Genomic DNA, 21,003 nt, shown 5'->3' with positions numbered 1-21,003 from the left:
TTGCTCAAAACACCTCTAGTGGTTAGGATTTTAAACATTAGTGGATTGGCTTCAATTTTGCAATAATATTGTTCGAGTCATTGAGGTGCCATAATTTTTTAGCTTGTATGTCAAACCCCATAAGTTACCCCACTAGCCCCCTAAAATGAGTTTATTAAAGAGTGTCGGAATTAGATAAAATTTAGGAAGCATATAGAATTTGCTTACTGTAGGTTTTGATTGATGTCTTTTACCTTGTAGCCCCCACGTTTGCCCCACTTGCCCCTGAAAATAGGTTAATTTAAAAAAAAGCGTTTAACATAAATTAAATTTGTATATGTTGTAGCGTTTGCCATTCATAAATGTTGATTGTTGTGTTTTACCCTAATTTTTACCCTAAACATTTACCCCCCCCCCCCAGCCCCCTAATATAAGTGAGTTTTTAAAAAATGTCGGAATTGAATGAAATTTGCAAAGTTTATTGAACATATTAATTTAAGTCCTCAATTGTTGTGTTTTGCTCTGTGGCCCCACAATTTAACCAACTGGTCCCTAAAATGGTTGACTCTTTTACCAATGTTCAAATTGACTGTTAAATAGGACATACTTTAAACAATGTCTGGGGTGAATCTGATTTGTATAGTTTGTACTCTGCATAGTAATATTATTTAAGCCCAGTGCCGATCACTGTGTTTTACCTTACAACACTCGACTTTCTGTGTGGGGACCCATGAGTTTCTGCCTGCAGAAACAACTAAGCTTATAAAAGACAGTGGCTAATAAGGGACCTAATATAAAATAAATAGAGAAAATATACTAATGTTTTAAAATAGGTTATAGTGTAAATGCAACCCTTCCAGTTTCAATACACTCGCAAAACTCTTCCATCAATTAAGCTTACAAAATATTCTTTGAGCTAAACCAACAAAGTGGTATTTTATCATTAAAATGACTATTAGGGAATTGCCACTGGAAAAACAGTTTTTCTAACATTTTATATGTAGAGACATTGTGTGCAATTAACATTTAAAATTTATGTCCAGGTTGAAATGAAAGACATGGGTAAATACATTGCAACAGTAAATGGTACCTTGAACCTGACAATCAATATTTTTGTTGAGGAAAGTCAAAGCGTTGTATTGTACATCAGCTTGAGTATTGCTGGAAGTATTGTTATCATATCAAGCAGCATTAAAATAGTTCTTGTTCGACGTAAAAGAAATAAAAATAAGTGTAAGTGAACTCATGTTTATGTAGTTTTTTTACAGTTTTAGTTATTTTATTGTGCTGACATTGTTTGATGATCAGTACAATATTAATATTATGAATCATACACTAATACTCAAATAGCAATGTCTTAAAAAAATAATTATGGGTCCCCTTCCCTGAAGGGTTTATTAAATTTCTAACGCAGATTTGTTCCCACGTTTTGGTCAACAAAGAATGGTTCAAACTTTTTCAAATTTACACACATTATAGATATTGGTCTAAAGATGGTCCATGCGAATTTTGACCCCATTTGATCCCTCGGTTCACCCACAGCCCCCTAAAACGTGAAATTTTTAACGCGGATTTGTTCCCACGTTTTGGTCAACAAAGAATGGTTTAAACTTTTTCAAATTTACACACATTATAGATATTGGTCTAAAGATGGTACATGTGAATTTTGACCCCGTTTGATCTCTCGGTTCACCCACAGCCCCCCAAAACGTGAATTTTTTAAAATGGCTATACTTGCTAAAGCAGATGATTCTGGAGTTTCTTACTTTTTTGATTGGTACATTGCAGCGTATTTTAATGTATTTTGTAACTTGAAGTTGTATATATCCATTTTCACCCATTTACCCCCAAATATTTTTTTGTTTGTTATCATGTTAATGAGGTCAGAAATACAAGACTTAACCTGTTGAAATTTTAAACAGCTGTGTATAGGGTTCTCCTTGTTGACTGTTAAAAATTTCAGTGCAATCGGCTCAGTAATAGTAAAAATATGTTTTTATATGTTGTCTTTTGTCAAATTTGTTCTCGCTCAGTGCACAGCTGATGCAATGCGAGTGATTGACGATAGTGGCGCATGGAAAAAATACCTCTGCTTCACGCATGAACGCAGTCGTCACTTGACCATTTTTTTACTTTTTTGGAATTAAGATGTTACGATGTTAGTGATATTGCACTGTAAACGTTAACGCTGCGGGGTCACGGCAGGGCCAGGCGATGTGTATGACGTCATGACTGTATTTGCCTGTTGCTCAGTGCACAGCTGACGCAATGGGAGTGATTGATGACAGTGGCGCATGGAAAAAATGCCTCTGCTTCACGCATGAACGCGGTCGTCACTTGACCATTTTTTCACTGGGTGAAATAAAGATGTTACGATGTTAGTTATATTGCGCTGTAAACGTTAATGTAGGTCAACTTATTCGTGTTTCGAAACGCAGAGCGACAACGCAGCACGATTCGTTACACCTGTGTAAAGTGACTTCTCAAACTGAAAGCATTAATAAAACTGTTTCAGAACAGGTTTTGGACATAAAATCCCAGCTAAGTATTGTTGGTATGTAGAAACTTAACGGCGCCAGGGAACACTATGTGCGGATTAAAAATCATACTTCAACAAACAAAGGGCTGTGAGTGTTACAAAACAAAAGTTTATAAATATTTCTTTAATATGACAAATGTCATCTGTGCAATTCAAATTCTTACCTAGCATATGCATGCGCCATTCATCCTGTTACGAATTCAAAATATATGTGTGTGTGGGGACCCATTGGTTTTTGCTAGCAAAAACAATTATGTTATAACAGGCCACAAAAGTATTGGTACTATACTGAATGTATCCATCAAATATATATCCCTTACAATTATAATGAATGGTGCGTAAATATGTCACAGTTTCTGTAAAATTGAATGCATAGGAAAACCACTATTCCAATTTAACAATGATTGTGCCCTTTTTTTACTGTTACAAAATCGCATATGCACATGTGTGGGGACCCATTAGATTATGCTTGCAGAAACAATTATGGTAGAAAGTGCCAGGAAAAAGATCGGGACCCAATGAAATGTAGGTGCCAAATATATATCCATTATAAATATATTAAGTGGTGTATATGATACATCGTTAAATATGATGTAGTATATATAAACTGGCAATATATAGGAAAACCACTATTCTAGTTTTATGGTAAGTTTTTGTGCTTTTGATCTGAAACTGTTGTTTGAAACAAGTGTAATAGTAGAGTTTTTACCATTCATTCAGGCCCTACCGTGCATATTTTTTTGGCAAAAAAACAAACAAGACCAAACAAACAAAGTCAAATACAAATGTGTTTATATCAGGTGTGAAAGAAGACAGAGAAAACCCATTGTATGGTAGAGTTAATGATGGTAACCAAGAGGAAACCTATGCTAAAGTCAACAAACAAAACAAAAAATTCAAGAAAGCAGGTTTAAAACCAGGAAATGTGTCTCCCTCAACAGCAGGCACAATAGAAGATTCCTATGCTACTGTTGCCAAAGGTTTGAATAACTTTTAAAATGTTCCAACCTTAAAGTACTGTTATTTGTTGTGCTGGTTGACGAACATGAATATTTGTCAAACATTTTAACACATTTGTTGTAAAAGGTGAAAAAATTACAAAAAAAAATATACTTTATGAACCTGCTGGACCATCATCTCAACCAGTTGAAGAGGCATATGCTGCAGTGGATAAAAATAAGAAACCCAAAAAAGGTTTTGCTAATTAAATAAATGTGTAATTCAATATAATCCTAATGTTATTTTGGTAGAAAAACTAACAAAGGTGAATGTGGCATATGTGCCCACCCCGGAAAACCCTGATGCCCCAGAGGAAGCATATGCAGCAGTTAATAAGACAAATAAAAACAAGGGAAAGAAACAAAAACCAGGTACTGAACTCAGGTTTGTTGAATGTTTTTGTGTGCTAAACTTGCAAACATCCATAGATCGTGAGGAAAAGGAAATGAAGGACAATATTCTGTATGCTACTTCCCAAGCTGGTGGGAGTGTGGATGATGCTTATGCACAGGTTATTAAAAAAAAGAAAAAGAATGGTGAGAGCAATATAATTGGTTGATAGCTTTACTTGAAAAAGGAGCAATAGAAATATTTAAATGGATTGTAACTATTGATTAACAATGGTTTTCATGACTTGACACATATCAAAGACTCAAAAATAACTGTTAAAATGTTGTTGCTAGATAACAATCAGGGCGAATCAAGCAAAGGTGAAACCTACACAGTTGTCAACAAACCAAAAAAGAAAAAGAAAGAACCACCAGCAGACCCCCCTTCAGAATCAGGTGAGACTTTGTGTTTACCCTTTTAGCTGATGTTTTAATACAGATTTGATGAGGAAGTTACTACAGATTGTATGAAACCATTTTGTTGTTTTCTTTGCTGCTGTTCAATATACTTAGTTTCAACTGGATGATTAATATTTATGTTTTTTATTCATTATGTAAATCTTTTCAGGCTCGGATGATGATCCTTATGCTGAGGTTGACCTACACGGAAAAGTATGTATAGGTCCACTTGAAAACGTTGTGACACAACTGTCTAAATACTAACAAAACACTTGCTTTTTTAGCAGAAAGACCAGCAATGAAGAATGTTATGTGAGCAAGCAAAACTAAATCTAAACACAATGTTTTTTGAGATATTATGAAATTATTTCAGCAAACTAAACTATTGCCACTTTCTTGGTTTCTTTTATATGTTTATATATATGTGAGATGAAGCATAAAACTTCTAAGCTTAAGTTTAGGACAAGTGGTCAAATTATCGGTTGCGTGTGTTTCCTTTCCACGTAACATTTTTGAATGCCATCTATCAGCAACGTAATGTGCTAAAAGTATCGAAAAAATAATCATAAAGTTTATGCACGAATAAGTATAAGTTTCAATATTTGATACCCATTTTCGTATATTTTTGAGAATTTTTGTGCTTTTTCGCAAAATGTTGTTGGCATTTCATCTAAAGAGTCAAGATATCATATAATAAGCAACCCTTTTTTGAGCAAAGCAAATTGGCGTAGCTGGGGTGTGCAATTTTCGTTTTTTTGAACGCACTGTATCATTTTTATCGCTATCACGTAGAAGGAAATTATTGCACTTTGCCGTAATGTGTTATGTTTGGTTCGCACAGCTATTTCCGGCTTGCTAGTTGTGTGGTTTATCAACACATGATCGTAAACGAAAAATGTGATGCTCGATATGGTATGATGTCCATCATGTTTACAGAAAATTTTAATTAATTGCGCTTTGTTGTTCTGTTGTCTTCTTTAAACTAAATTCTGAGTTTTGTTTCGCATGAACTATTTGTTTATTTGTATCGCGATAAAATCATAACATTATAAAGTAAATGGAAAACGTTCAAACTGTTTTGTGTTTTGTTTTCACGCATGTGACGCAACCACTGATGATGTCATCAATATGTTGCTCGATATGTAATATTGTCCATCATGTTTACAGAAAATTTTAATTAATCGCGATTTGTTGTTCTGTTGTTTTCTTTAATCTTATTGCCTTGTGTATTGTTTTGTACCAGTTTGTAAATGGTTTAAACGCGGAGCGACCCACATTTTACGTATTAAAATGGTTAAGCGCAAACTTGAATACTGCAACTTAGAAGCGGAGAATACTGTGCATCTTTGATCCAGTGTTTCTGTTTTGAGAAAGTCTGAATCATTTACAAACTTGCTTTTCAAAGCGATTGCGCACTTCGTATAATTTAGCGACAACCCCTCAGTTGTATGTTGTGTTTAAATTGTATTAATCACAACGTTAAAACCGCTCTCACGTTCTCTGTGCCTTGTTTTTGACATTAATTGATTAAGTGCTTTATATCATGTACTTACGTTTACTTTTAAATTTAAAGTTCAATCTACTTGTGCTGATTGTTTACATATTTTAAGTAAATGCGTTAAAGAGTAAATTGTGTGCATGAACTTTACAGATGTGTATTTTTACATTAGTCAAGAGTGTGTCTATGTCACTGTGGTTTTGAATCATCGCCCTATGATTTTTCACCAAAAATAAATAAAAGTGACAATACACAAATTTGTCAAGTCACAAATAGAACATGCGTTGCCTTCACCTGAATCAAAAGACTCAATGAGGTTTACGGGGTATCAGCAGTAATAGAAGTATAGAAGTCCACATGAACACAGAGAGTCTATTAAACATTTAAATAAGTTTTGTTTTTAAAGGTTAGTTTACACATGTTTGTAACCTGTTTCTAAATGATTTTTCGCATTTTGAAATAGTATGTCAAGTGGGAACAAAAATTAAAACAGTGAGTAAATTCAACGTGTTTGCCGGTTTGGTTTATGTTGGCATTAAACACCAGGCTGTAGGTTGCTGCTGTTTTAAGGAAGTTGCGCAGATACCTGTTTTAGCCTGACAAATTTGGAAGCAGCATGGCAAACTATATTAGGAGTTAGGGACTTCCAACAGTGTAGGTTACGTCCGCCAGTCATTTCCCAAACACTAAAATAGCTCGATAAACTGTTTGTGTTATCCAACGCACAGGAAAATCAAAGTTTGCACAACAGGCCCACGTGGTATATTCATAGTTGGTGTCTATTGTTGGAAGCTCCGTTTATATATTTTGTTTCAACGTATGGGCACTGTATATGCAGTGGTAGGATTCAAATTTTTGTCAGCCGGTTCTATCACAAAAGTCATATTTTTAGCCGGTTCTGTTACAAAACGTCCATTGACAGTAACCAGTAATGCTAACCGGTTCGCTGATCTCATGTAATTTTAAGAAAAGGTTATATAGACCACCACTGTGTATAGGTATTTATTAAACACTAAAACACTAAACGCCTTGTAGGTATGTTATGAAAAAATATAACAGTAAGATAGTTTTGTAATGGAGATTGTCGGGTGCATACCAACTCACATAATAAAACATATTAAGCTCTCTAACGTTATTAGAATCAATTGTGTCCAATCACATAGTCATGTAACGTTTAATGTTTTTCTTGCACATAACGCAGACGGTTTTTCTTGTGGTGCAGAATAGTTTATCTTATCCAACTAAAGAGGGCATCGGGGTTGAACATTTGAATATGCAAATAACTTGAAGTTTTTTTTAAAGTTCATTGTAACGCCAAATAGCACTAGCTTTTGTGTGAACGCAGACAAAGTTCAGCGCGCATATTGAAAACAGAATTTCGAAACACTATTTGCCCACACATGCAACAAAGCTCTTAACTTACAGTAAACTTTTACAATAAACCTTTTCCATAAATAGAATCGATACACACATCTCTTGAAACCAAACAATTATGATTACCATCCCCGCTTTGGTTTTGGTCTTTAGGTACATGACAAGGACATGTCATCACAAAAGTGACTCATCCTAGGAGATTGATTAAAGAACTGCCTTTGCTTGCATCGTATACCGTTAATACAATATATTGCAGATGTTTTATCGATGATTGTTATCAGCATAATGTTACTACGTACAATATATCAGGCAATGTCGCTTTTCGGTCAAAAGTCATACTTTGATGACGCATCACACAAACAACCAATTTGTTTTCGGGTTTGCCATTTTTTTAAAGCTTAAAGTGCATGCACAAATTTAAATTACAAAATAACTTATCAGGCAAGACTACATAAGGATTTATGGAAATATAGCAACAAAAATGCTTAGGCTTGGGAAATTTCGACTTTAATTGTATTGAAAAACCCACATGTGACGTTTAAGTAAGCGGTTTTGCATACGCAGTTGACTTGCAGCGCATCTAATTCCCCGGGTGCCACATGAGGACGAGAAAAAAGAGCAAACGTGTCAAAATATCAATTTAAACGCTCAATGTTTCCACCTAGTGTCGAGATATTTATTTCCATGTACTTATAGTAGTTACAATCTTGAATTGATAAAGTTACGCTTTGAAGTCTTTTTGATGTTTTTATTCCAGCTGTAAGAAATAGTCAAAGATGGTCAAACTTGTATTTTATATTCTGCATAATTTAACGTTGACTTAACTCATATAAAAAAAACGCTATTTGTTGGTCGTTATTTGTTGGATTGCTCAATCTGGTTTAAAATAAATAAAAGCCAGGAATATTCATTTTATCCTAAAAAAATGACTGTTTAATATTTGTTTAGAATTAAATATAATTTCACTTAAACTTAAAATGCAGTCTCAGCAAGTGACTTAAAACTTACGAAAAATGGTATATGGGGTATTATATAACTTAATATTCAAATATCTTGGCTCGGTTTAACGTTTCAAACTGGTCAGAAAATTACGCACTACACACACAATATTATTTTGAGTGCTCTTATCAAGTACACCCTTTCTAACATAATCTTATTAAACAATAAAGGGTCTTGAATGTTTTTTTTTCATACACAAGATCACAATATATCATAAAGAAGAGTTTAAACACTTTTTTTCTAATACTACGGACCTACATCATTAGGAGCAATGTATACGGATATGTGCATTAAATGTATCGCGAATAGGTTACCCACAATGCACTAAAAACGATGTGCTTCAGTTTTATGAACCGTTTAAGCATAACATTTTGTTATATTTTGCCTCGGCTTAAAAATGTCACCGAAAAAGTAAGGAGTGAAATATAGGTCAAATCAATTATTCATTTCTTAAAAAGACTAAGGCGTAGAGCAGGGGCGTGCAACTGTTTATCGCAGTGGGCCACAACTTACAGTTAAAAAATGCTGCGGGCCAGACAATAAAGCAACACATACATTTTTTAAACAGTTTAAAGCGCACACAATTAAGTTACTCTTTAAACAATGGGATATATGCTAACCGTTTCGTAGAATAAATCTCAATTTATTTGCTGAACCTATAAATCATGTTACTGAATCTTTGCTAAAAAAGCAGTTCTTTCATAATGCACACTATGATGCAACAACGGGAATATGTCGTCACAATGGATAAAACCTTACCACCGTGTGACGTGACAAAGTCAAAAATACCAGTGATGGTGTACAAATAGCAATAACCATGCTTCAACAGTGAAAAATATTCATAATTAACAGAGTACTTTTAAGTCCACTCGGGCCTCAAAAATAGGTGTCGCGGGCCGGACACTTGCTTTTTATGTTTTTCGCAAGTTAGAAATACAAGTTTCAGTCATGAAAAGAATTTTGTCAATTAATGCAATTATACAAAATATACATGTCTAAGTTTTTTTTTTATTAATAATGATCTAATGACTACCTTAATACACATGATATTGCAATATTTACGGCAACTTATCGCGATTTAAGCTGTTTAATTTTAACACAAACGGAACGCTATTTTCTGTGCAACAAGGCATTCAGTCTCAACAAAAAGGTCCACACAAGTTCGTTCTAAACAGCCCGAAAATTTTTAAAACTAAGTTTTATCTGTTTATAAATTATGAAACTTATTTATCATATCTTTTAGATATAAAACCCTTTAGTACAACTGTAGACATTTCCTGAACAACAGCCAGGACCTGCGCGCTGCCACTAGGGCACTCTCGTAAGAATGCTAGTCATTTTAAGGACTGCTTTTTTAACTGTTCCAGTTCTGGTGAGTGAAAAAGGCTTAACAGGACCTCTAACTTTTTTTATTGTATATGTTTGAGCAAGGTACGATACCCAAAAATACATTATCGTTAAACCGATATTTTTAGTTCAAAGTCAAATGTGATAAAAAAATTGTTTAAACCGACTGTAGAAAAAAGTAAAATGACAATAAGTATTTTTCTGCCACATGTTAAAAATATTTCCAAAGTTATTTTTTGCCGTCGTTACCACAAAATTTTGGCTTTTATTAATTTAATCCTGTCTGCGTGTTTTTGCATTCACATTATTCATACTAGTAAAGCATCACACAAATTTCAGACAAAACTAGAGAGCAATTAAAACACGCAAAATACAGAGAATTATACATAAAATTGGTTGGATGACAAATAACCTTGTAGACAGAAATAAGCCTGTTTAGGCGGAATTGGGCAAATAGAACCTAATACACCCCCAGTAAAAAAGATGCAGTGCTACATATTTCATACGATCGATAAAAAACATGTCAAAACATTTTTATCTTTAAAAATAAAACAAAATTTCGTTTTGCACAAATTGTAAACTGTTTATTTTACCAAACATATTTCTTAACAAAGGCAAAATGTTGGTAAAGTAACTAAAGCAAAGTGTTTTGGATCTTTAGTTTAACTTAAAAGTCACACTTAACTTTAAGTTGTATTAATGCCTTCTGCTATAATGTAGCGCATGCGCACAACCGTATTATTAATTTCACGATGTAAACAATTTTTACCTTTTTAATACAAATTTAGATTGTCAAGAGCCAATTACAACTTTCTGGTGATTAGTAAAATATATTTTTGCATTAAACTTTTATTTGAATGCGGTAAAAATATAAAAACAGCTTTGTTTCGGGAAATCACCGTCGGATAGAGTGAGGGGATTTCCCATCTATCATTTATTTTTATTTTTTACTTGGCGAAGGAATGAAAAAACTTGAAATACATTCAATTTATGTAGGATCGATAAACAACTTGGATGTTTGTAAACATCGCCCCCTTTCTCTCCAATGGATAGTTTGATTGTTTTTTTAATTGAATAATTATTTTAATTAATTCCATTCCTAACCCAATCCAGTGGAACCTTGGTATTTTAAAACTGCATTAAGACTTCCTATGAACATGAACAGAGTTGACAAAACTCTTGAGTCCTATGAACAGAGTTGACAAAACTTCCTTATTTGCTAGATACGTCCTCAATTGTATCAACGACGTGAAAAATATCAGGTCTTTATTTCTGAGAAATGTTATCATTTTAGACTTGTGTCCCAACTTTAAACATTCACTATTTTACTACAATCTGGATGTCGCCACCATGATTTGCGACCGGTGGTACTAAATACCCAACGATACCGCATGTAACCGTAAATACTGATCTAATTTACCCTTGTTGGTGCTTGTATTCTCACATACCATGCAGTATTTTTGGCGGAATATCATGCGGTATTTAGTACCACCCAGTTTCGACTTGATAAAAAAAAACACCAGAAACTTTAGCCATGGCAATAATAGCGCAGTAACTTGCTAGATTTGTTTGTAGTATTATGGTATTTTTCAAAAAATTAATGGGCAAAAAAAATTGTTTTTTTAATGAGTGAAATTATAAAATGAAATTATGATCATAGGACAGAAAACTTGACTAAAGAATTAAAAAAAAATCTTTTTTTTTCTACACATATTGCTTTTGTGGTATTTTTTTCATTTTCTCTTTTCAGGTTTCAAACTGAACGCATACATACATAATGTCAATTCCGAACGTTTCGTAAATATACATGCAAAGCAACTTAGAATTCATGGTAACTGTGTATCCAACCATAAACCAATCTGCCTGGAGTCATTGTGATTGTTTAGCAAAGTGATTCTTACTACTAAAAACTGTCAAACAAAATATTTGAATTTTGCAAAAAGAAATGTAAGGTTGCATCTTAATGAAGCTCAAACGACACAAACAACATTTGTTTCAAATGTTGGACTAGCTGCTGCTGTTGTTGTTTCTTATCCCTTGAAGCAAACAAACCAATGTTCTCATTTTTCTGTGAATCAATACTTTGAAAAGTGGTTGTTTATTGATCAATAAATTGAGTTGAAAAGCTGAAATGAAAATTGAAATGGTAACAAATTTGTGACTGTCTGAGCTTAATGCAAATGATAAAACTCACTATTTTTAGATTAATCAGAAGAAACTGGTTGTGTTTGCATATTTTCCTTATGATAGGATTGCCATATTTCATGAAACATAATCCCTGCCAAAATTTATCTCGGTTGCATAAACCCAGTTTTTCTCAAACTTTAAGTCTAAATGTGTTGACGTAGGTCTGAATGTGTGTTTCAGCAAAACGAAAGTTGATCCAAATCTGACCTCACAGACAGGACAAAAACATTACAATTGTGCGCGAACAATTGCATTTTTGTTAGTTGTCATGAAATAAAGCCTATTGTTTAATAATGGAGACGGTCGATTCTCACTTTCACTTTGATTTCAACTTATCCAGTTGCACAAATTGACGCCAAATAAGGATATAGAATTACTTCCACCTTTTCGAGATCCCCGCAAAATGCCCTAAAGGACCGCGGACCCCAGTCTGAGAACCGCTGCGTTTACCATTTTTGCGATCCAAACACTTCTATTTCGGAATAAATTAGAATATTGGGAAGTCACACGGACGGCCACACGAGAAAACGTCACATACGATACTCTGATCCCTGTCAATTAACTTTCTGCGCAGGCTTCTGTTTAGTTAAGTTTTTTTTTTTAACTAAAAAAATTAAACGATGGGAGTCACAAGGACCTTTTCAAATTTGAAGAAAAATGCCTCTGTAAAAATGTTCTGATGTCTCACGCATTCGACTTTTAGTTGTGAGTTAGTTCCCTGCATAATAGGTATACAGTTAAATGAAAGTACCCACGTTCTCACATAGCTTCGAATGCTGTGTTTTCTTGAGACGCGGAAACAGGTATTGTTACGCGCGCACACACATCAAACAGTAACAGGTACGTTAATCTGCGCGCCGCCAGTTTACCTCTTATTGTTTCATGGTATAGACGCGGTTGTGGCCATCTACTAGAAACTTTCTCTGTTGGTACATTAATTTTATAATATATACAAATACTTTTTCTTGAATTCCGGATTTTTAGGTACATTTTGACATTTCTCCCTGACGCATATTTAAGCACTAAATTCCCTGACATGTCAGGGAAAATCCGGACGAATGGCAACCCTACCTTATGGCATGTTTATTGAGACTTTATTACAGACAGAGAAGTTAACCAAACATAAAAAAGAATCAATACTCAATCCATCCAAGGCAATATTTTATCCAATTGATTCTCAGCCATGTTCAAATTGTGTGCTATAATCTAAACATAAAATAACCATTTTAATACACATTAATATGTTTGTTTTACTTATCAAACTATTTTACATTTATTAAGTGAGTTATACATTTACATAGTAATGACATACCTAGAACCTTGTTAAATATAACATAGACTAACATGATACTATGATTTTTCATTTATTTGCATTCAGGATTAATATATCTGCATAGTGTGCTGTTTCTTGTTTAAAAATAAATTGGAAATCTGCATTGTATACAATGCACAAACATACTAGTGTACATAATGTATAGCTTATATGTTCATTGAATAAAAAATTTAAGAAAAAAATCAAAGATGTGTAGTTGCTAATTGGCAGAAAAATTTTTCAAAAGATAAAATTTTACTTTGTTACATTTATACAATGAGAATAATTATGAAGCCAACATAAAATTGTTATGGTAAAAGGCTTTCATAAATGACAGGAAACAATAGAGTGAGTAACATGACAAGGTACAGATTTGTACTTTGGTTGGCAAGTAGGCACAGCAATGACATGCTTACAATGGGCAACATATCATTATAACTTGTTATTGGCCCTTATAAACTATCAATAATTTTTGCATATTACACTAAACATGCAATTTTAACATCAAAATGGAAAAAAATAATGATACTGAAATTTGACAGTAATTAGGCTAAACAAATAATCACAGCTTTAAATTTAAAACATAAGACCAGTTTTGAACACACACCAAAAAGGGGTTATACACTTGTTCAAATGTGATTGGCAAACAGTACATGCACAATATTTAGCTTGACTACTTAGTGTTAGTCATAGTTAGTCATATGCTGGAACAGAATGAGATGACTAAACATGTAAAACATTTTGCATAAAGTTATTAGATTGTAAGTTCACAATAAACACATGTGATGAGGGGGCAGGATACCTGATATGAGATCATTATAAGATTGATTTGAATACTAGTGTAGTGTTTTTACAAAGTCCTACAATGACCAGTTTAAATATAAATATGAATTAAATAAAGAGATAAAACAACAATTATATGACAGATCATTTTACCTCAATTATGCATAACACAGTGTGACTGCAAAATATACTTTTTATTGCACTTGTAATCGTAAATACAAATTAATGCTTCTAAAAATGGCAGTAAACCAAGAAACAATTTGTGTCATGGCAATGTTAATCATTCTTCACATCAATTAGCAAAAAACACAGACTTCAGATAAGTGCACATAAGTTATAAGTGCAAATAGCAAATTGGTAAAAGAAGCACTGAATGAAAACAGAGCTCATATTAGATAATATTTAGGACAAGGTTGTTGTACAAAAAATTTGTCTAGTTAATATAAAGTAATACAGTGAAAAATTAAAGCATGAACATGATCCACTAAACAAGAAATAGCCATGGGTTTATATAATACATAATTGCAATATAAATCCTCATTTTATACGGTTTACTAGTTCAAGTAAAAATTTGACATTATTTGGCAACCAAAGCATAAAACCTGGTTACTGTTAAATTGTTAGTGCAAGACACAATCTATTTTACAACGAATTAATTAAAGAAGGTGATATAGAAGTAGCTAAGCATGGTGAGCAGTGGGCCATGCCACAAAAATCCAGAGACTGTAACAAAAGAGGTTGGGATTAGATAAACTAAAGCTAATAACATAAATCATAATTGTTAACATTTAAAAAAATGCCATAGTACATCCTCCATTGCATTTTAGACTCATTTCCGAATAACAAAATGTTTTAGTTATTTTGTTTTAGGTTCGCTCAAACTTTACTTCTATTCTGGATTAGATTTGGTAAACCAAATTTTACATCATAGAACAGTTATAACTGGTTTTAAAACAAAATTTATGGACGCACTATTATTGTGTGTCAAATTAAAATTTATTTTCAAACATTTAGGATCACAATAATTCCACTTTTATATTTAATTTTACTTTCACAATAACTCACCTGAAATTCCACCACTAGTAGTTGAAGGTTGAGGCATTGTTGTTGTAACTGCAAAATAAGTAACCTAATATTACTATTTTTTTTCTCGCAGTTGACAACTTAAGGTAGTAGGTTTATTAACTCTAACCAGCTAAAAACCCAAATTTTTGTTTGAAAAACACCAATCATAAAGAAGCAAACAACAAGATCACATTTTTTACACACAAAAAAGGTGGACAGAAAACATCAAAAAATCTTTTATTTTTCTGATAAATGAAGTTTGGAAGTATGTTGCAATTCGTCATCACCAGCAAGAAGATTTTACTGTTTACAAGCACCAGTGGTGGATTTCATGGTGATGTCGCTTGTTTTTGCAGCAAAACTTGTGCTGGTGATGACAGGAGTATTTGCACTTGTTGTACCAGTTTATTGTGAGTTGTGTTTTCAAAATTTACGGTTGCAACTATACACAATCACACTTTTTTGGCCTTTGAACATCAAATTGGCAATCTTATCATCAACATACTTGCTATCTTGCTGAACCACACAAAGCAATGTTGGAATTCAACACACAGAAAAATAGGCAAAAATGTACCATAAATTATCAATCTATAATTAACACTGCAGCGCAGCACTATACAACATTTTATTACCGAGAAAATTACCAGCTTTTATTTACAAATACTGATGTATAATAACTTGTACCTGAACTGTAAACTCATTGGATTACAATTGTTGGGCACCAAAGTTACATAACACTGACCACACTCGACCTGTAAGGTCCCATGAGTGCAGGTGGTGACAAGAGACGTCCATATTGGCTAGCGTAACCATCCAATGACACAACAGTTGGCAGGATTAATGCCATGCCTAACTTATTCTGTTCGATTACACCACAGAGGAAACTGGCTCACAATGGCCAAGCAACTGCTTGACAACCAAAGTTATGTCAGATTGGTGTCATGGCATCAGCATAAAGCATCAAGTCAATTTTTGGCTTATAGAATTCATTAAAAATAACAACACCTTACTTTGATGACAGATAGATGTGTCAATATACCACATTGCATTGTTTTGACAAGTTCCCAGTCCACTTCCAGAATAGCCCATCGCACATGAGAATATTCCTTTGCAACCCAGTCCACAAGGTGAAGTTGTTATGTTTGATTTAACAGGTGAAGGTAGAGTGGGGCATTCTGAATGAGTAAAAATACCAGTGGGGACTGCAATTAATTACAGAAAACCCTACATCATGAAGTAACATTGTCCAATTCCCAATTGAAAAAAATGTATTGGATTTTGAGGATAATATCCATATTATTTTGGATTAAGACACAAACAACACACAACAATGTCTTGTTTTTCAACGTCACGAAACCTGTATTAATTTCAAAATATCAACTATTCCAATACTGCACAGTTCACTCAACACAGCTACTTACCACTGACTTTCAGAAGACCTGTTTATGCAAGCGTGCCAGAGTTGCGTGCTGAGATGTTCAAACTCTGAAATCTGTTTGTAACTGCTGGAATAGTGAGAAAGACTTTTGTAACAGTAGGGGATACAACTTCTGCCCTAAAAAATTAAAACAAAATAGTTTTTTTAAGTATGTTAAGTGTGTAATTGGTCAAGGTAAGTTCTGTTCGAAATTCCTAATACAAAAATTTAAGATTCTACAAAAAGAATAACATTTGTTACTTAAAAAAATTATTACAGGTGGCCATTATTTTTCAGACAAGTCAAGCATATGGGACGCAAACCAAAACCTTTAAAGACAGTGTCATTAATGCAGGACTTAAGTGACAAGTTAATTGTAACAGAGTAACTGTACTTGAGGCTACAAAAAGTAAGAATGCCCCACTGTGCTGTAAATTGGTAGCATAGACTTGTAGTAACAATATTATAACTGGAGAAACATAAACCAACATATGTTGTGTTTGACAAGCAAATTTAACTTTATCAAATTTTCATTAGTTGCCAAGTAACCATCAGACAGAAAATGAGGTGATTTAATACAAACCGAATGCGACACAATTTTACCCTGCTAGACAAGAGTGCTTTTATGTATTTTGCTCCTATTTTTTGTTGTTACGTAAAAGTGCTTTTATGTATTTTTGTTCCTATTTTTCTGTTGAAACCTTGCCATAAAATGCTTGGCAAGCAACAAACTAACAACAAAAGAGTGGTTAAAAAAACAGAATAAAAATAACACAAAACTTTATTGTCATTACAAGTTGGACTTAACTTTGTTTTACAATATGTGCATTTAGAAATCAAAGGGTCCTTTTCACCAGTTTAGTGACACATATTATACCTTATACAAATGCATGCATGATGAGTGTACTTAAATATTGCAAAAAAATTACAGTACCCCATGATTTTGTTTAAAAGTGCCCTCATGATTACAATAAAGTTAAATAAGTTTGACTTCCTTGGCTAAACTGTGTAGACACACCACAAAAAAATAAGAATACTAATGGGATCAAGACAATATGTGACCCTTTTATAGAAGAACCCATAAACAGAATTATTGGCTGCTTTTGGTCACAGTGCTTCAATAATAGAAGTGCACCTGGAAAAAACCTAGATACTCAGTCGCATAAATAGAGTGTGCACAAAAACCAAAAAAAGCAAAAAATACTTGTTTTACTTTGGTGTACCCACCTGACAGCTACTTGAGATGAGTTGTATGCTGTATCATAGGCCGTCTGATTGGTACTAAACGTGTGTCGTATCACATTTGTCTGAATAAAAGTTGTTTTATTACTTTGTAATAGTGTGCTGGGCTTATATACTTGTCAATGGAAAAATTCAGTTCAACTAAAACTAAAAGGGTGGCTTAACATATTTTGCCTTTGCACAGACAGTATGACATATTTTGAAACACTATACTTATTTTATGTTAAGTCCCACATCAGCCACTGTTTTCTAATCTTAGGGGTCCATTGGGGTAAATATTGGGCTATATGGTTAGTCATAATAATCAGCTGCTGTAAATGGAAAATTCTACAAGCTATACTAATTTCTTTCAAATCTAACACTATTTTAAAAAACTCACTCATTTAAAAGGGCTAGTGGGGTAACTGATAGGGTTCTACACCCAGACCAGTAAAATATAAAAACAAACTTTGAGAAGAAAAAATAAGAAAAGAGCACAGAGTAAAGTCAATATGTGTCCCCTGCAGGGAGGAGGACTCAAAACAAATGACGCAGGTGATAAGTTGACCATTTGACCATATATTGTGTACTTCATTGAAGGCCCAGAATAATAAGTTGCACGCTGAAGTAGTGTGTGAGTTGATTGACACAGAAAATCTTCTCCCAAGAGCAGTAGTAAATGAACTCCCAGGCTCCAAAGCAATTCCCCTGACAAAGCATTTGCCTAAACATTAAACCTTCTTATTTAAATGTGCAAGATTATCAGGTTCAAATTTCCATCAAAAAAGTTGTATTGCAATGTGCCATGTAAGTCCCTAAATCATAAAGCCCAAAAATATATGCACAAACAAAAATTTTTCATTGGTAGTGATTTTTGGTGCATGCAACTTGTGTCAATTGTTTGTCAAATGTCACGCCAACAAAGTAAACATGGGGACAATAAAGTGAAATAAAAGGTATGGCAAAATGACATGGTTTATTGTACCAAGTGCCATGTTTATTTCAAAAAAATGTCTATGAAAAAAGGGGACCCATAACTAGAGTTATTGCCTTGGCTATGTTCCAATTTCCAAAATAGATATACATTAACCTATTTTGTATAACTTCTGCAAGTGTGTGCTTATTAGTGCAAAATATCCTTTTAAAAAAAAAAAAAAACTATTGACACACTATACATTTGTAGAAACTTTTAAATCTTTTGTTGGTATAGTGCCATAAAGTTAATGAAAATATTTGAAGGGTGGCTTAGCACCTTTTGCCATCACACATACACTATAACCCATTTTGAAACATTAATATATTCCCTTTACTTCATTGAAAATGGATCCCATATTATCCACCATCTTTTATAACCGAATTTGTTTCTTCAGGCAGAAACTCATGGGTCCCCATAAAAGCGAAGTAAAAAACAATGCATTTCGAGAGGTCACTATTAGTAAGTTTGGTTTACAAAACTGTGATCAGTACTTTCAGACAGGGGTGTTTGGGGTTTGGACACAACCCTCAGGAAGTTAGTAAAACTCACCAGACCCTTGTAACACTATTACACCACAGAAACTTTTTCTTTGTGACTCCCAGCAACATAGGGGGCTAGAGGGTTAAATACAACAATCAATACCGAAAAATGTCAAATTCTACAAACAATTTTGGGGCTAGCGGTGGGTAAATATTGGGGTTATCAAGACAAATGAGTGCACGTCTACATAACTATATGTACCATCTGTGTTTGATCTAAATTCATAAAACATTTGATAGCAAAACATGTTGGACAAAATTTGGAAAGAAAAAATTAAAAACAAGAAAGAACAAACAAATTGAGTAAAATAAATAATTATAGTACAATTGGTATACATTTTTTTCAGTTTTGGTGGGCCAAAACATTTCAGCCAACTATGCTGTTTTGATAATAATTCAGTCTGAAAATTTGTTGTGTACAAAATTAATGCACAAACTTTTAGGTCATCAATTTAAAACATCATAAATAAACTAATTGTTGTATGTAGAAAGGATGAGACAAGTTGTTTTAACAAATTAGGATGTTTTGTTCAGCTTACTTGTTCAGAATTGTAAAAGTCAGTATCATAAAAAAAGTTCCACTGTATCAAACAAAAGTCTGCAATAATTGCCTGGTAATGAAAAAAGGCACATGAGTGACTTTTCTAAACTTTGTCAATATATGTACTTATAGCACAGGAGGGTTGCTACCTATCTCAGTTTAAACTTATAGAAAAATGTTTTACAAAAATTCTTATGTAGTAAAAAGAACAGATATAAAATTTAATGAAAGAATACATACAAATTACAAATTAAGATACACAGTGTGTTTGAGCCCTAAAATTCAATGCTGCTCTGTTAAATTTACATTTCTTGTTCCCTAAAATATATCTTTAAATCAAGCCTTGATGTTTGCGTTCAGAACAACAAAAATTTATGTGAAAGTTTGATTGAGCACAATTAATGCTATGACAATCACATCAATGAATAACAATTCAAAAATATATGCATTAATAACTGAAAAATGTTTTGTTACAAAAGTTTGTGCACTGAAATGGATACAAACTGTAGAACATTTGGTCTAAACTTTAGCATCAGATCAGTTTTGAACATTATGCTGGTTTCTCGCTGTTTGTAGCTAGGAGCCAGGGGACTGCCCTCCCAAAAGTAAAAATGTATCTATCTAAATCCCATAATTAGTGAGGTGTTTTTAACCAACTTGTTTAATCTCACAATAAATCACAAAATGTGTTGTGTCATAACACTCACAGTAATCTCTGGCCAAAAACTTTTGACCACATTCTTTCAAGTTCTCTTGTTTCTCATTTTTGTTTGCTGAAAATGCAAATTAATCATTTTAGTGTTAAAACTAAGTTTAACTTATAAATTCAAGTTATTTTTTCCTGTCCCAGAACAAAATATTTCAATCAAAACAATTTTCCAAAGCATGCATAGATGAAATTTGTTGATAATGATAAACAATGTAATGCATATCTAAATACAAATAATATTGCATTGTTTATGGCAGATCAAGCTGATTTATGCTACTAAAATTTGTACATAAAACACGGTTTTCTAGACATATTATTTCAACAAAAGTTTTGACACACGATTTTTACAAACTGCCAAAACTAGTCTAAAAACCAACTTTTCTCTATTTATATTTTAAAAACGTTGGTAAGAACGCTAGTCATTTTAAAGACTGCTGTTTTAACTGTTATAGTTCTGGTGAGTGAAAAAAGCTGAATTGGACCTCTAACTTTTTTCTTATACATATTTGAGCAAGGTACAACACCCAACGATGTACTATTGTTAAACCGATAATTTTTACCCAAAATAAAATGAGAAAGAAAAATAGTTTAAACCAAATGTATTGAAACAAGCAATGACAAAAAGCATTTTTCACCTATGTGTATACATATTTTAAAAATTTGCAAAGCAATATTTTGCGGCCATTACCACAAAATGACTTTAAATTCACATTATTGATACTATAGCAAA

The 21,003-nt window shown here is 33.1% G+C and overlaps 1 protein-coding gene and 2 long non-coding RNA genes across 6 annotated transcripts; 2 read left to right on the top strand and 1 right to left on the bottom strand.

Moving 5' to 3' along the window:
* Positions 1 to 1,014: 1,014 nt before the first annotated feature.
* Positions 1,015 to 3,517, top strand: LOC145214393 (uncharacterized). The gene is made up of 2 exons (XM_080082902.1): positions 1,015 to 1,212; positions 3,319 to 3,517. Exons 1-2 carry the CDS (start codon positions 1,029 to 1,031, stop codon positions 3,513 to 3,515), a joined length of 381 nt encoding a protein of 126 aa, XP_079939028.1. The 5' UTR covers positions 1,015 to 1,028; the 3' UTR covers positions 3,516 to 3,517.
* An 83-nt stretch (positions 3,518 to 3,600) lies between these two features.
* LOC145214127 (uncharacterized) lies at positions 3,601 to 6,068 on the top strand. Its single transcript, XR_013856976.1, has 6 exons — positions 3,601 to 3,712; positions 3,769 to 3,888; positions 3,946 to 4,053; positions 4,201 to 4,302; positions 4,475 to 4,518; positions 4,590 to 6,068. It is a non-coding gene; the product is annotated as an uncharacterized LOC145214127 (long non-coding RNA).
* A 6,941-nt stretch (positions 6,069 to 13,009) lies between these two features.
* LOC145213820 (uncharacterized) lies at positions 13,010 to 20,713 on the bottom strand. 4 transcript variants are annotated; one of them, XR_013856893.1, is made up of 7 exons: positions 20,272 to 20,713; positions 18,099 to 18,232; positions 17,515 to 17,594; positions 16,292 to 16,425; positions 15,881 to 16,045; positions 14,871 to 14,918; positions 13,010 to 14,528 (listed from the first exon to the last, which is right to left on the bottom strand). It is a non-coding gene; the product is annotated as an uncharacterized LOC145213820 (long non-coding RNA). The 4 variants fall into 4 exon arrangements; XR_013856894.1 differs by lacking the exon at positions 18,099 to 18,232; XR_013856895.1 differs by lacking the exons at positions 17,515 to 17,594; positions 18,099 to 18,232.
* Between the last annotated feature and the right edge of the window lie 290 nt (positions 20,714 to 21,003).

This window comes from Phallusia mammillata, chromosome 2 (genome assembly GCF_965637545.1).
Source record: "Phallusia mammillata chromosome 2, kaPhaMamm4.hap1.1, whole genome shotgun sequence".
NCBI lineage: Eukaryota > Metazoa > Chordata > Ascidiacea > Phlebobranchia > Ascidiidae > Phallusia > Phallusia mammillata.
The sequence above is the reverse complement of the archived record's forward strand: the minus strand, read 5'-3'. Positions and strand labels throughout refer to the sequence as shown.

Excerpts from the sequence above, each read along its gene's own strand:
- LOC145214393 (XM_080082902.1), top strand. The coding sequence starts at position 1,029 with ATGAAAGACATGGGTAAATACATTGCAACAGTAAATGGTACCTTGAAC. Across the intron at positions 1,213-3,318 it reads TAAAAGAAATAAAAATAAGT|GTGTGAAAGAAGACAGAGAA; the intron begins GTAAGTGAACTC and ends TGTTTATATCAG.